The following is a 12,303-nucleotide window of genomic DNA, read 5'->3' as shown; positions in this document are numbered from 1 at the left end:
CCACCTCATTTTAATCCAGTGATATTCAGACCTCAGTGATTCAGGAGCCAAAATAGTGATCAACATTACCCAAAAGAGAGACACAAGTGAGAATTCATTGTTTCATTTACATTGTCTCTACACACACACACACACACACACACACACACAAAATTATTCTCACAGCAAAATGACTGACCCAGTATTATCTTATCAACTACAACTGGTTAGCAGCATAGGAAAAGCATCCTGATTGGTTAATAATTAAATCAGTGTTTTAATATCATATGCTGCAAAGAGCCGCAAGAGAGATATTAAAGAGCCACTTGTAGCTCTCAAGCCTCAGTCTGAGTGTATGCGCTTTCATCCCTCCAACCATCTCAGGCCTACATTTCCCTTTGCCTTCTCCCACTCCAAGCCTGTACCAACTTCTCTCCCCTTCAAACAAAGCATTCTTCCTCCTGCTTCCAGGCAATCTGCCAAAAACTCTCACTCCTCTTTTCAGCCCTATACCTCAGCTTCTGCCACCACCATCTCATCATAGCAGTGTCACCAGTCTCAACCTCTGCAGTTCAGATTGTGAAATCATTTCCATTCTATCTTGTTTTCAATCCTCTCCCTACTCCCCGAAACATTCACATTTGGGGATGGAATCTTCCTGAGAAGAATTTAGGAAATATTTGAACAAAATCCCATCAATTGTTTTCAAGTTAAATGTAAAAATATTCCAGCAACCTTCCCTTAGCACCAGCTTAATTTTACAAATAGACTCTGATAAGCCAGACAGGATTTACTAAGTTTTGGATAAAACAGGTTTTAAAACAACGATTATGAGCTTTTGGAAATGTCATACTAAGCACATATAGCACAAAATTCCATGAAGCTGTTAACTGCACAGTTACATACCCATGGTCCCACTTCCTGATGTTTCTTCCCCAGCTATCACCGCTAAAAATAAAGGTGGATACATACTGCACTGGGAGTGAACTGGGCAGATACTTAATTCCAGGAGTTAAAAACCTGGGCTGCTGAAGCAGTGTGTGTAAAATTAAGTGGCTTCAGAGGAGCAGGTCACAGAATATCACAGTTGGAAGGGACCTCAGGAGGTCATCTAGTCCAACCCCCTGCTCAAAGCAGGACCCATCCCCAGACAGATTTTTGCCCCATATCCCTAAATGGCCCCCTCAAGGATTGAACTTACAACCCTGAGTTTAGCAGGCCAATGCTCAAACCACTGAGCTATCCCTGAAGCCTGTGAGCATACCAAGCAGCGTAAGTCATGTCTACACTTGAATCGTTTGCCACAACAGCTCTAGTGGCAAACCCTCCTACAGTAAACATAGTAACAGCAAAAAATCTTTTGCTAGTATAGCTTATAACTGGATCCCTGAACTAAATAAATTATTCTGGCAAAAGCACTTTTATACCAGTAAAATTGACTACACTGGGATTTTTGCTAGTATATAAAGTGTCACCCCCAGACTGACAATGCTATACCAGCAAAAACTTCTGTGTAGACCTACCAGACTAAGGAGTTCACATCATCTTTGTTGGTCCACATACTTACCACGCTTGATTCCCCTCATGATAAGTCCTCATTTGCACCTGTACAGAGTGTGTACAAAGTGCTCCCACTGGTGTAAGTGTTGGTTTCTGGTTGCTAGCATTTTACACCCTGAGAAAGATTTGGAGGTACATCTCTGCCCGGATATAACATGACTCAATAGAACACAAATTTGAATATAACGCAGTAAAGCAGCACTCCAGGGGGGCAGCTGCGCACTCTGGCAAATCAAAGCAAGTTCGATATAACATGGTTTCACCTATAATGCGGTAAGATTTTTTGGCTCCTGAGGACAGCAATCTGGGTAGAGATGTAGTTGTGGATAATCAGCTGAACATGCACTTCCAGTGCAATGCTGTGGCCAAAAGAGCTAACGTGATCCTGGGATGCATCAACAGGGGAATCTAAAGGAGCAGAAAGGTTATTTTACCTCTGTATTTGGCACTGGTGTGACCACTGCTGGAATACTGTGTACAGTTTTGGTGCCCACAATTCAAGAACGATGTTGATAAATGTGAGAGGATTCAGAAAAGAGCCACAAGAATGATTGAAGAATTAGAGCTTAAATTCATAACTTTGTTAAGACACTACAAATCAGACTGAACAGACACACTGATTTTATGACTAATTGCAACAATCTATAACAAAGGCTAAGTTTTAGTCATGGGTATTTTTAGCAGAAGTCATTGACAGGTCACGGGCAATAAACAAAAATTCACAGGCCTGTGACCTGTCCATGACTTTATAAATACCGATGACTAATCCTGGCTGCTTCTGGGGGGCTCACTGTTGCTCGGCAGAGGGGCCAGGGGCCAGCTGCACAGGCTGCTGCCTGGGGCCACTCCAGCAGCAGCCAGCGTGAATGGCCCTGGGGCTGCTACACCAGCCGCTGCAGCTGCATAAGTCCCAGAAAGTCAGGGTATCCATGATCTCTGTGACAGACTCACAGCCTTATCTATAATCCACTATCCATCCAGAAGCTCCTCTCACCAGCTGGTTCCTCCCTCTGACTGGAGGGTGTTGACAGGACAATTCACCTTGAATGGTCCCTTGAAATGTGTGTGAACTACTTATGCTAAACAAGCTGTTCCACACTGTATTTAGCTGTGACACCACCGAGACTGTCTATAATAGAACTTACTTCTGTATAACTTATGCCGCCCGGCATAGCACCAACTGCGTGGGTGCTCTGGGGCTGGAGCACCCACGGGAAAAGCCCCCATCAACGCCTCTCCCTCCCTCCAGTGCCTCCTGCCCACCGGCAGGCCCCACCAGTCAGTGCCTCCCCCTCCCTCCCAGCACATCCCACCTGCCACGGATCTGCTGGAGGTGTTGGGAAGGTGGGGGGGAGGAGCGACAGCGCAGTGCACTCAGGAAATGGGGTGGAATTGGGTGGAAAAAGGCAGGGACGAGGCAGGGCAGGGGAGGAAAGAAGCAGGATGGGAGTGGGGCATTTGGGAAGGGGTGGAGTGGGGGCAGGGGGAGCACCGCAGCAGATTAGAAACTCAGCACCTATGTCGCTTGGCATGATCCCCTTAGCAACATAAGTTATACCGACCAAAGTGCCAGTGTAGACAGTGGTGTCCACAGGACAGCTTCTCCTGCTGACAAAGCTACTGCCTCTTGTGGGAAGTGGAGTAATTAAGCAGGCGGAAGAGATCTCTCCTGTCAGCTTAGGGCATCTTCACCAGAAGCGCTACAGCAGCGCAGCTGTGCTGCTAGGCCATGTCTACACAGTCACTTAAGTCAGCAAAATTTGTGTCACTCAAGGGTAAGAAAAAACCAACCCTTAGCGACATAAGTTTTGCCTGGATAGGTCGTTGTGTGCACACAGCTTCTCCCACCATCCTAGCTACTGCTGCTCATTGGTGTGGTTTTATTATGTTGATGGGAGAGCTCTCTCCCGTTGGCACAGAGCAGCTACACAAGCGATCTTACAGTGGCGGAGCTGCATTGGTACAGTTGTGCCGCTGTAAGGTCTCTAGTGTAGACATGGCCCCAGTGTAGATGTAGCCTGAGTAAGTTTCCCAGACCTGAAGAAGAGCTCTATGTAACTTCAAAAGCTTGTCCCTCTCGCCAACAGAAGTTGGTCTAATAAAAGATATCACCACACCAACTTTGTGTCTCTAATATCCTGGGACTGACATGGCTACAACACTGCACATGAAGAATTAGAAAAGATTCCTCACAGCAATAGACTCAAGGAGCTCAATATATTTAGCTTAACAAAAAGGAGGCTATGGGGTGACTTGATTCAATCTGTACGTATCTACATGGGAAAGAATATATAATAGTGAGCTCTTCAGTCTAGCAGAGAAGGTGTAACATGATCCAATGGATAGAAGTCAAAGAAAAGGGATACTTACCTTCCTGTAACTGTTCTTCTTCAAGATATGTTGCTCATATCTATTCCAGTTAGGTATGTGCTCACACTGCATGCACGGATGTCAAAAACTTCTTCCCTAGCAGCTACCTGTCAGGCCGGCTGGGGAGCCCCCTGCAGTGGCACCGAAATGGCAATCCATACAAGCCCCTGCCGGCCCGACCCCCACTTCAGTTCCTTCTTGCGGCTATTCCAACAGAGGGAAAGGTGGAGGGGAATGGAATAGATGTGAGCAACACATCTCGAAAAACAACAGTTACAGAAAGGTAAGTAACCGTTTTTTTTTTCTTCGAGTGATTGCTCTTATCAATTCCAGTTAGGTGACTCCCAAGCCTTACCTCGGAGTGGGGTCGGAGTCAACCCCAGGTTCCCGACGTGGGCTCTCCATCCCAGGGCAGATGCGTCTGTGACTAGGGTTAAGGTGGATTAGGGGGAATGGAACAGGACCCCAGCACCCACCATCTGGTGGTCCAGCCACCACTGCAGGGCACAGAGTGTGCACTTCGGGACCGCGAGGACCATTTCCAGGCCATCACGTCCCAGTCGATAGGCAGACATCAACCAAATCTGAAGCGGCTTGAGCCTTAGCCTGGCATGTTGCACCAAGTATGTACAGGACACCATGTGTCCCAGCAGCCTGAGGCACTGCCTTACTGTGGTGGTGGGAAACTTGCAGAGGCTGGTAATTATGCCTGCTATAGCCAGGCGCCGTGCTTCCGGAAGGAAAGCCCTTGCTTGATTTGCATCCAGGACTGCATCCATAAACTCTATTGTTTGAGTAGGGGCGAGGACAGACTTGGTGAGGTTTACCATGATACCCAAGGACTTAATGGTGTTTCTCATGTCCTTTAAGATATGCAGGCAGGCATCCGTTTGATCTACAAACAAGCTCTGAGCCCTCTGAATCCCGCCCGCAGCTCCAACGGCCGGGCTGGGGCCAGGATTTAAAGGGCTCAGAGCTCCCCGCGGCTGCGGGCAGCCCAGAGCCCTTTAAATCCCAGCCCCAGCCCAGCAAAGCTCAGGGTTCCCCACAGCAGCCGGAGTCCTGGGCCCTTTAATTTGTCCCTGAGCCCCGGAGGGCTCCCAGTCACCTCTTCAGCTGGGATCCCCTGGTTGATTTAAAAGCCCTGGGTCTCCCAGCCACAGCCAGTGCCCCAGGGCCTTTAAATCTTGAGAGGCCCTGCCTCTTCTGCTTGAGGCCACGCCCCCCTCAGGTCTCCGGCAGTACCGGTAAGTCCTGTAAGTTACTTTCACCTCTGCCTGTCTCTAGCAGTGGCTAGTACCAGATGCTTCAGGGGAAGGTTCATAAAACACTGCAGCAGGCAGATGTTGAATAATTTGTTCTCCATTAATCCCTAATAGTTAGAGATTGGAGCATGAGATTTTATATCCTTTCCAAATTTTGTTAGCAACAGTTATAACAACTCTGGATATTGCTGTTATCTGTATAAGCATCCAATCCCACTTTGAACCTTGCTAAATTCTGAGCCTCAACACCATCCCGTGGCAACAATTTCCACAGATTATTACCCAGTTTTAAAAATAGCATTTCTTTGTTTAAACTCAGGTTTGGATGTGTCACCTTTCAGTTGTATGGTGTATCCCTCCCCCCTTTGGCCTCGTGTTAGGAGTCTTGGAAAACAGAAGCTCCTGCCCTACCTTCTGTAGACCATTCATCCTGCAAGAGAAGGCCAAAATGGGAACTGGAGGAAGAAGCTGTAGGTGCTGAATGTGACCTATACACCAGAGGAGTTGAGAAGGAAAAGGGAGGATGGCACAGATTGGGAGTTAGATATGTCTACACTGAATATGCTCCAGCGCTGCAACTGCACCGCTGCAGTGCTTCAGTGTACACTACGTATGCCAAAGGGAGGGGTTCTCCTGTAGGTACAGGACTCCACCTTCCCGAGAGACAGTAGTTGAAACACGCAGCGATGCTGATGTAAGTTTCCAATGCAGACCAGCCCTACAGAGGCAGATAGGATCAAAAGGGGTTTGTTGGAGGCAGGGATAAAGGGAAGTCAAAAAGCAGAAGGGAAGGTGTCCCTTCTCCCCCCACCCACACCAGTGCAAATTATCTTCCATTACTTCCCATTTTCAGGAATTTACTCCACTCATGTCATTAGAAATTGAATCACAGTTTCGTTTATTATCCAGGAACTTCCCAGAGCTCCAAACAGAAATTCTTTCTCCCATTTCCCACAGCAGCAACTGTGTAGAAATTTGAGACAACGTGTTGGGTGGCAGCTGTGGGCAAGTGGCACAAACTGGGGGGAAGCTGAGGGGAGTTGTCTTCACAATGAGTGGGAAAAATTCCCAGTTCAAAGGCATGAGGAGCTTTCCCTTGGCATTTCTGTTATTAATTAAAATACATGAAGTGGCTTTGAAGAGACAAAACACTAGACTGGCTGTTTTCCACCAAGACAACATTGTGTGTGTCTCTCACAGTGACTGTCCCATTCCTGCCTGGGGCTGGGCTGACAGGCACACCAGCACATTCAGGCAAAGGCCAGGCTCAGGTAGAGAGAGCAAGGTCAATACAGATGCAGCAACACTCAGGCGGTGTAGCTGGGGCCAGCACAGTTCTTGAGCCACTGACCAACCAGGGCTGTGATCAGTACCAGGAGACTCAGGACGCTGAGCACACTTGAAACGTTCCTTAGTTGGGGATCCTGGGCAAAGGCGTTGTGACAAGGAGAGGAGCTTGGCCATTAGCAAATGTTGTAGAACCACCGTCTTCGGGGCTAATTGTAGCTTTTGGTCAAGGGGATTCAGCAGGCTCCAGGCCCAGGAAGGGATCAGGCTGGGGGTGTGAACGCATGTGCTCATACTGTTTGTCTCCATGCATATTCAATAGCCTAGCAACAGCTGCACTTGTGTCTCCTCCACATGGCCTGGCTAGGAAGGTGTGGAATTTGGAAAGCTCCACTATAAACAACTTCAGAGGCACTCTAATCCCTTCCTAATTCATTATGTCGCCAGAAAAGCCCTCTCACATACACTCCGGAAGCAAAATCTCCCATTACATTCTGCCTGACTCCTCACCTTACAAATGATCTTTGGCATATCACTCTACAAATGACCACACTCCAGTCCTGAAGGGAAGCCCTGTCTATATACAGTGAAGCTGCCAGCAAAGTCAATGGCAGAGCTATTCACTGTCTCTCTAGTAGTTAGTTCTTCACTCCAAAGGAGGCTCTGTACTGAGACTTCAGTTAGACTTGCACCTGGCAAGTGCAAAAGCCTCCTGGCAGAGCCATCCCTAGGGTGCAGCAAATAGGGGCGACCACCCTGGGCTTTGGGGGGCCCTGCACTTCATGAGGAGGCACGCAGGAAGGTGAGGTGGGAGGCAGCACGGGGCAAGGAGGAGCCCCCCACCAACCTCCCCATCGCTCCAGCAGGCCCTGCTGATCAGCGTCTCCCCCTCCCTCCCAGTGCCTACCGCCAATCAGCTGTTACACGGCATCTGAAGGTGCTGGCGGGGGGGGGAAGCAAGGGTGCAGCGCACTCAGGGGAGGGGGTGGAACTAGGCGGGGAAGGGACAGGGCCTGAGCAGAGCCAGGAGGAGCACGGGAGCAACAAGGGAGATTTAGGTTGGACATTAGGAAAAAGTTCCTAACTGTCAGGGTAGTTAAACACTGGAATAGATTGCCTAGGGAGGTTGTGGAATCTCCATCTCTGAAGATATTTAAGAGTAGGTTAGATAAATGTCTATTAGGGATGGTCTAGACAGTATTTGGTCCTGCCATAAGGGCAGGGGACTGGACTCGATGACCTCTCGAGGTCCCTTCCAGTCCTAGAGTCTATGAGTCTATGAGCATCCCCCCTGCAGATAGAAACTCGCCGCTTATATCCTGGGACCCGCACCCCTCTAGGGACAGCCCTGCCTCCAGGAATTCCAGCCTGCTGGAAAATTCACAACATGGAAAGCGGATCCTCCACAACACCCAAGTCCGCCTAAATCAACCTTCCCTATTCCTGAAATCAACAGTAAGCCAAGAGAGACTACCTCCAGTGTCAGACCACTAGTCCCTCTATGTCCGGCCTTCAACCTCGTATAGTGGCAGATAAGAAAAATGGTCTGTTTCGTCAAGTATTCCACCTTTTGCCACAATGGGTCAGACAACAAGTCAGTCTAGCCCAGTAACTTGCCTCTTACAATTCTTCAAAGGAAGATTCTAGATAATCTCTTTAAGGCAAGGATGATGTCTCACACCTGACTAAAGAACCCAGGCACAACAACTTTTCATTAAACAGACACTGCATTTGCCGCACACAGAGGACCGCTTGGTGAGGAGCTTATGAAAACTTGAATCCATTGGCCATTGCTGAGCACAAATCTACAGAGGTTATAATATTATCTAGCCTCCCTTTAAAATTAGTACAGTGCCTGGTACAGTGGCGAGAAGGGGAGCAATTCAGAGAGAAGTAGTACTCACCTGGAAGAGGGTTTCATTCTCATTTCTCAAGATGGCTCTGGGAGGTGCAATAACTGAAGTTAAAGAACAAGTTACAATCAGGAGAGCACATAAACCAGAACAAGCAGCATCCGGTTTGGGGGAGGACTGTTTCCACTCAAGAGAAAGACACACCCTTACTGTCCATACATGCTTCAACTCAAGTCCAGGCAAGAGTACAGTATGGCTACAAAAATTAGTCTGAGGTGAGCAAGTTACAACCCTTTGCACTCCTGAGCCATGTACAGGGGAGACAGTCCTACCTGGGCCAAGTATCAGGGTACCACCCCAGGGGATGGAGGGGAGACTGCTTTGTACCAGATCATCACTCCAGGGAAAGGCCTGCAAGGGAAGAAATGGGTACAAGAAAACACTGGACTCACACAGGTAAAATGGCAGCTCTGCATCTGCAAGGTGGCTTCTCACAAAGTCTCTCAAAATGCCAACTGTGAAGTGAAGGAGAAGAGAAGGGTTTTCAGGATGAGGGGGACAGTCCGTATCTCACACAAGCCCACCAACACAGCCCGTATGTTAGGCAAGGGACATAGCCTGTTCCTCAAATACTCCCTCCTGCATGACAGCAGAGTCTGTACCTCAGGTACCTCTCTCTGGAACAAATATCACAGTTGTCACCACTACACCCCTCTTTGGAAAGAGGGAGCAGACCCCTTGATAGCAGCACAGGGTTCCAGCAAAGCAGACAGTGGGTAAATCAGTGCATCAGCCCTTGCTTCCAGCAAAAATCCTCCTCCTCCTCCCATTTCTCCTTTTAGGCCATAAACCCCACTTGGATTTCCAAACACACCTAGTCCTGATGGAGAGCGCACTCTACCTAGGTCTCGTATAGCCCACCTCACCATAGTACCTGAGCATTATCTGTCCATCAGGTCCTCCATTCACAGTATCACCTTGGCCCTACATTTTGGCTAAGGGATGGAGGGGAAGTCCTGTTTCTCTGAAAGGAGTCAATGAGCCTTACATTTACTGCTGCAGGCTCACAAGGAATCTTCCCAAACACTCCCAGGGTCACTCATTTATATGGAAAATACAGCTGTGTGCACCAGTCACCTGTGACAGACTGACAATATCCTGAATGAACTTTATTGAACTAAATTAAAATTAACTGAAGTAGGATTATTACCTTTGAGGTACATTGTTTTGGAAATGCAAATGTTTATGTACAACTGAGATTGTAGGAACCTTCATTAGGAGGAAAACAAGATTAATGCAATCTATGGAAGGTATGTGGAAGTTCAAAGGTCTCTTTAGATCAATGTGCGTGAAGTGGATTTCCTAGGAAGTATCTTGAGGTGAGGGGAATGCAAATTCTCCCCTCCAAAGCCACCTTTTGAAGATATTCCCTGGGAAGAAGCCCCCACTGTATACTAATTAGCTCTTCCTGGAAACTCTAGATCAAAGATCCCTGATCTGTATCAACTAGTCATTAGGGTGCCTGTTCGGAGCTGAAGCAATGATGAACTTGTAACCACAAAGAAACCCTAGGATGAAGTGTTGAAAGTCTGTTCTTGCCAGAGCCGATGCTAGAGTTGGGATCAACTCTGGTAAGCTTTGAGCATGTGTAGGTTCTTTTATTGTTTTTAATGTTTTCTCAGTAACGCTTTTTATCTTAAGACAAAAGTAGTCTTGTTTAGAAAGAACTGTGTGGTAACTTATGTCCGTAGCAGTCACTCTGTTATCAGTCTCTGAAAAGAAAGCAAGGGGGTCTGTTTAGGCTGACTGTCTTTGCTGGCAGTAACCCAGTGAAGGCAGGAAACTGCTCAGCCAGGATATACCCTGGTAGGAAGGGAATGAGAAGTTTGGTCTTCACCCAAAAAAGGCAACAGTTGGCAAGCCAGAAGACTGAGACTGGGTGCCATTGCTGGACCACGGAGTAATATCTCCTTTGGCTACAGACCCCAGTTGCTACCTTCAAATGGAAACGTCACTAGCTACACAAATGACTGAAGCTGCAGGTTCAACTAGACTGGGGATCTCTGGAACCTTTACTTATTTCTTTGGTTCTACTACATGGTATTGACTGGTTACCAAATTAACCCTGCTACCCATCCCACCCCCAATGCCCTGAGAACAGGGTAGACAAAGTCCACACACCCCCTGACAAACAAACTTTAAAAGTCTTGCACCAGATAGCCAGGAAGTCTGGATTTGCAGAGGGGGAACAGACACCTGAGACTCTGGTCACCAATTCTCAGGTCTAATGAGACAGCAGGTGTTTCCTGGGGCAACAGCAAGTAGTCTAGTTGGCAAGGCCTTCACCAAAGGAGAAGAATCTAAATTAGTAGCAAGGAGAGCAATTGGGTGCATACCCTGACATATTCCCTGCAAGAAACTCTAAACACCCCACTATTCTGGCTCAGCTGAGGACACCTGCTTTTTTGTTCTGGGCTTTGGTAACTTCAGACACAACAGTTGAATCAAGTCTTCTCTCTCACTCTGGCTGGACCAAGTCTCAACTCTAATGGGACAACACCATGCAGTATGGCAAGAATAGTATGACCTCAACTGGGACACCACAGCTTTTCTGGGCATGGCCCCCATGAAGCAGGCCTGATAAGAAGTCCTCTTCCTTTGCAGGTCTGCATAAGGTGAATGTCTCCAAGCCTTTCTTTACACAATTCACTGAAGCAACATGAACAGACTGCACTAGCTCCTTATAGAATCATAGAACTGTAGGACTGGAAGGGACCTCAAGAGGCCAACTAATCCAGTGGTTCTCGACTGGGGGTACACAGAGGTCTTCCAGGGGATACATCAACTCATCTAGATATTTGCCTAGTTTTACAACAGGATACGTAAAAAGCACTAGCGAAGTCAGTACATAGTAAAATTTCATACAGACAATGACTTGTTTGTACTGCTCTATATAGAATGAAATGTTAGTACAACATTTATATTCCAACTGATTTATTTTATAATTATATGGTACAAAGGAGAAAGTCAGCAATTTTCAGTAATAGTGCGCTGTGACACTTTTGTATTTTTGTGTCTGATTTTGAAAGCAAGTAGTTTTTAAACGAAGGTGAAACTTGGGGTATGCGAGACAAATCGGATTCCTGAAAGGGGTAGAGTAGTCTGGAAAGGTAGAGAGCCACTGATCTAGTCCAGTCCCCTGCACTCATAGCAGGGCTAAGTATTATCTAGACCAGGGGTGGGCAAACTGTGGCCCACAGGCTGCATCCAGGCCATCAGACATTTAAATCTAGCCCTCGAGCTCCTGCTGGGGAGCAGTGTTTGCGGCTTTCCCTGCTCTGGTGCTCCAGCCAGGGAGCGGGGTCAGGAGCTTGCCCCACTCTGCGTGTGCCGTGGCTCTGCACGGCTCCTGGAAGCAGCAGCATGTTCCCCTCTTTGGCTCCAATAGAACCGGCAGGGATGGCGCCTGCCAATGGGGCAGTGCTGCCTAGCCACGCCTCCACATAGGAGTCGGAGGGGGAGACATGCCGCTGCTTCCAGGAGCTGCTTGAGATAACCGCCACCTGGAGCGGGCACCCCTGACCTCCTCCCGCACTCCAACCCCGACTCAGCCCTGATCCCCCTCCTACTCTCCAAATCCCTCAGTTCCAGCCTGGAGCACCCTCCTGCACCGCAAATCCCTCATCCCCAGCTGGAGCCTTCCCCGCCTCCGCACCCCTGCCCCAGCCCGGAGCCCCCAGAACTGGAAACAATGTCCAACCTAAATCGCTCTTTCTGCAATTTAAACCCATTGCTTCTTATCCTATCCTCAGAGGTTAAGGACAATAATTTTTTGCCCTCCTCCTCTGTGTAACAAGCTTTTATGTACTTGAAAACTGTTAAGTAACAGAGGGGTAGCCGTGTTAGTCTGGATCTGTAAAAGCAGCAAAGAGTCCTTATGTCTGTTAGTCTATAAGGTGCCACAGGACTCTTTGTTGCTTGAAAATTGC

General features: G+C 48.0%; 1 protein-coding gene across 6 annotated transcripts in view; it reads right to left on the bottom strand.

Annotated features, from left to right (window-relative positions):
- Positions 1-12,303, bottom strand: part of ASPSCR1 (ASPSCR1 tether for SLC2A4, UBX domain containing) — a 91,178-nt gene that overhangs the window by 21,501 nt on the left and 57,374 nt on the right. For 5 of the 6 annotated variants that reach the window (XR_003996575.1, XM_030533967.1, XM_030533968.1 and 2 more), the window contains exons 11-12: positions 8,767-8,829; positions 8,366-8,418 (exon numbers count right to left, since the gene is read on the bottom strand). Coding sequence is in view for 5 of the 6 variants with exons in the window: in XM_030533967.1 (XP_030389827.1) it covers positions 8,366-8,418; positions 8,767-8,829 (116 nt within the window). In the remaining variant the exon portion in view is untranslated. Of the gene's footprint in view, positions 1-5,598; positions 6,730-8,365; positions 8,419-8,766; positions 8,830-12,303 lie in introns of those variants that run through there. The other variant, XM_030533972.1, reaches the window with a different exon arrangement.

The sequence above is a fragment of the Gopherus evgoodei genome, chromosome 15 (genome assembly GCF_007399415.2).
Source record: "Gopherus evgoodei ecotype Sinaloan lineage chromosome 15, rGopEvg1_v1.p, whole genome shotgun sequence".
Lineage (NCBI taxonomy): Eukaryota > Metazoa > Chordata > Testudines > Testudinidae > Gopherus > Gopherus evgoodei.
Note: the sequence above shows the minus strand (reverse complement) of the source record. Positions and strands in the feature narration are given on the sequence as shown.